This window comes from Oryzias melastigma, linkage group LG21 (assembly GCF_002922805.2).
Source record: "Oryzias melastigma strain HK-1 linkage group LG21, ASM292280v2, whole genome shotgun sequence".
Lineage (NCBI taxonomy): Eukaryota > Metazoa > Chordata > Actinopteri > Beloniformes > Adrianichthyidae > Oryzias > Oryzias melastigma.
The window spans coordinates 22,242,340-22,245,522 of NC_050532.1; the positions used below are offsets into that span (position 1 = coordinate 22,242,340).

Sequence of the window (3,183 nt, forward strand, 5' to 3'; positions counted from 1 at the left end):
ATTTTTCGAAAGAGTGTTTAATTTATCAAACTGGTAGTGCAAAGGGCTTCTATCCCCAAATGAAAAATATTTTAAAATCTTAGATTGATCGAATTTTACATTTTTAAATAATAAAAAAATCCAGACAATAAAAGCTACATTCATAAACAATTTAGTGGTAATTTTGTGTATTTTTTTTACTTTTTAATCAATTCAGAACATGAGCAAGAATAATAAAAGAGTGAAAAACAACAGAGTCTCAGGATGTCATTCAGTCACACTTAAAATGGGAACAGATTTGGAAAACAGATTCAGAACATTATTTGTTTAACAATTGTTATGAGTTCAACATAATTTAAGGAATCAGATTGTAGGAGAATTACACTGTTACTCATTAAAACATTTCTCAGGGGGATGAATACTAAAAAATGAATTGCATCACCCGATTGAGTGCTTGTGCTGCCTCTGTGGGTGAAGTTCCACCAGCTTTTCCCTTCAAGGAGCCACACATCCGTTAGAAAATAAGACACTACTTTGTATTTATGTTGTTGCTATTGTTGTGTAAAATACAAATTAACTATCAATTTTTTGCATTAATAAAGCAACATTTATGAGAAAATAAGTATTTTCCCCAAATATGAAACAGTTTAGAACTTTTGACAGAGGTTCACAAGACTTCCTTTCAAAATAAAAGACTTCCTGTGTCTCATATCTCAATGGAGGTCAATGGGAAAAAATGTTTTTAAATGTTTGTGGTGTTTCTTAGCCAGAAATTCATAAATCTAACTTTCTAAAATTAAAACAGAGATAAAAATGTGTATTTTTTGAATCATGAGACACACTTAAAACTCTGGAATTTTTCAAAATGTTTAGTTCCACTATGGCTACTGTGCTTTGGAGGCTCGCAGAGTGATATGTTTTTTTTTTTTTTCTTTACAGTTACTTTTTTAAGCTCAAAACGTTGTATTTTTCTTTAACCAGAGAGCCACAGTGGAGGGTAGAAGAGCCAGACGTGGCTCTGGAGCCGCAGGTTGCAGACCCCATGGGCCATAGACATTACTCGTATGCATTCCAAATAAGTGAGGATAAGACAGAAGTTCTGCACTGGCGGCACATATTTTATATTTTTTTATGGCACAAATTGAAAGTTAATCACCAACAGGGTCTGGCAATGCTTGACAAACACGGACACGTGCGCTCTGAGGCGCTCCGTCGTTCTCTGACGCACCGCATGAGGGCGACTGTGAGCTTTTGGACCACTTTCTCCCTGTTTGGAAGCGCAGGATCTTCTCCAGCTCCTCTTATGAAGTGAGCGGGAATCAAAGATCACTGTCAGATCACACATGTAATTGCTTATATATTTAGCCATCAGGAAGCTTAGTATTAAGTCCAACTATGACGCGGTGCTGGCTATCTCTTCCTCTCATTCATGATTCTCACAATTTTGCTTTAATAAGAATATTTTTAAAATTTAAAAATAGAAAATGGAGTTGAGACTCCAAATGAGTCATTTTGGTTAATCAAAAAGTGATTTAAATCGGTGCGTAATGGGCATAGGAGTGCGCATTGGCATTTTACTATCCATTCTAACCACGGCTCTGTTTATCTCACGCGCACACGCACACACCATTCATGACATTAGAAATCCACTTTCCTCTGCTCTCTCTCGCCCTCTTCTTTGGCAAAAGCGCAGCTGCGCGCTTCGCTTCTTTTCCTCTCCTGAAGCGCAAAGATCCACATGACGACAGAGTCGGACGCGTTCGGAGAGATATAAAGACGGAGAGCCAAAGACAGGCAGGACAACAAAAAAAAAAAAAAGAAACTTTCTTCTCCTTTTTTGTTGCGGTTTGTCAAGTGATGGACCATGGCTGCAGATGCAGAGCTCACCTTTTCCAGCACTTTGGCTGCCTGGACAAAACAGTAAAGTGTTTCTGACTTAAATATTTACAAAAAAAGACATTTTTATTCATATCATCAACCTGAAAGACATGGATACTTTGAGAAACGAGACAGCAGTGAACATCGAGTGCGTCACCGGCGCGCTGATGGAGCAGCTTCAGAGCAGAGCGGGTTATAACGGGAGCCTGTTCACCGAGAACATCTCCTGCGTGAACCCATCCACGCTCCCGACGCCGCAGCGCGTGAAGCACAGAGGTGAGCGCGCGCAACAGGACAGAATTGTAGCAATCAGGATTTAGTTTGGGAGAAAATGGCTGCGTAAAAGGGTTTCTAAAAGGAATGAAGACTGAATTCTTAGGGTTTTTCTAAAGAATAATCGTCAGTATCATAATCCAGTTAAATGCTCATTATAATGCAAAAACATCTGTATAGATTTATGTTTATTCTTTGAGTGAACTTCATCTTCATCATCTTCCTCTCCCATCATCTTTATTTTCTTTACTTCCGCATCATAGACACAAAGACCTGCAGAGAACTCAGTACCTAATTAGGACTCTGAGGTTCTGTGTTGACTAATTAACATTCTGAATGAGAAAATACCTGCCGCACACGTGGTCACGTGACTGGCAGAAATGGATTGCCCCTCGTTCTCGCTCATCATTTCATCCATAGAGCGCATACATGCAGACACAATTGTGATGAGGTTTCCAAGTCTGACTGCACCTTAATTAATCCAGAGAGTCCCATAAATACAAATGCATTTACAGGCAAACATGAACAGCAACATGTTTTGACATTTAAGATCTTTTTTCTAGAAAGTTGATGGTTTGATAAGTGATGATGAGTGACAGTTTAATCAACAATATTTCTATTTATGGGATAAATGGTAAATTTGTAAAATAAATCATTACTGGCAGCTGTCTGACATGTCCACTCTTCACTCTTACTGGCTTATCAGATACTTTAAATATTTATTTGTAATTATTATATATTTTTCTATTTACAAATCTTCAGTCAAACTGGATTTCTTTTCACGATTTTATAGCTGTCCATAAGATGATATAATGGATGAGGACCACATGCAGGAACCTCTGCTGGTCCAACTGAAGCAGCAAACTCCACAAAGTTTCCTGTTAAAGTCCTAAGGTGGTGACAAAATGTAAAAAAAATATAGACTGAGAAACTTCAGCATGGCTTCAAAAACTGAAACAAATCCCAGCAGAGGCTTGACGGTTGGAATTTTCCAAAAACAGCGATTTTGGATGCAATAGAGTGAACACTTTAAAGGTCGAGAATCACAAAGCA

The 3,183-nt window shown here is 38.1% G+C and overlaps 1 protein-coding gene across 1 annotated transcript in view; it reads left to right on the plus strand.

Annotated features, from left to right (window-relative positions):
- Positions 1-1,636: 1,636 nt before the first annotated feature.
- LOC112155437 (cholecystokinin receptor) overlaps positions 1,637-3,183 on the plus strand; it is a 32,022-nt gene continuing 30,475 nt past the window's right edge. Inside the window, exon 1 of the mRNA XM_024287056.2 lies at positions 1,637-2,133. Within this exon, the coding sequence (XP_024142824.1) occupies positions 1,968-2,133 (166 nt within the window). The 5' untranslated portion in view covers positions 1,637-1,967. The remainder of the gene's footprint in view (positions 2,134-3,183) is intronic.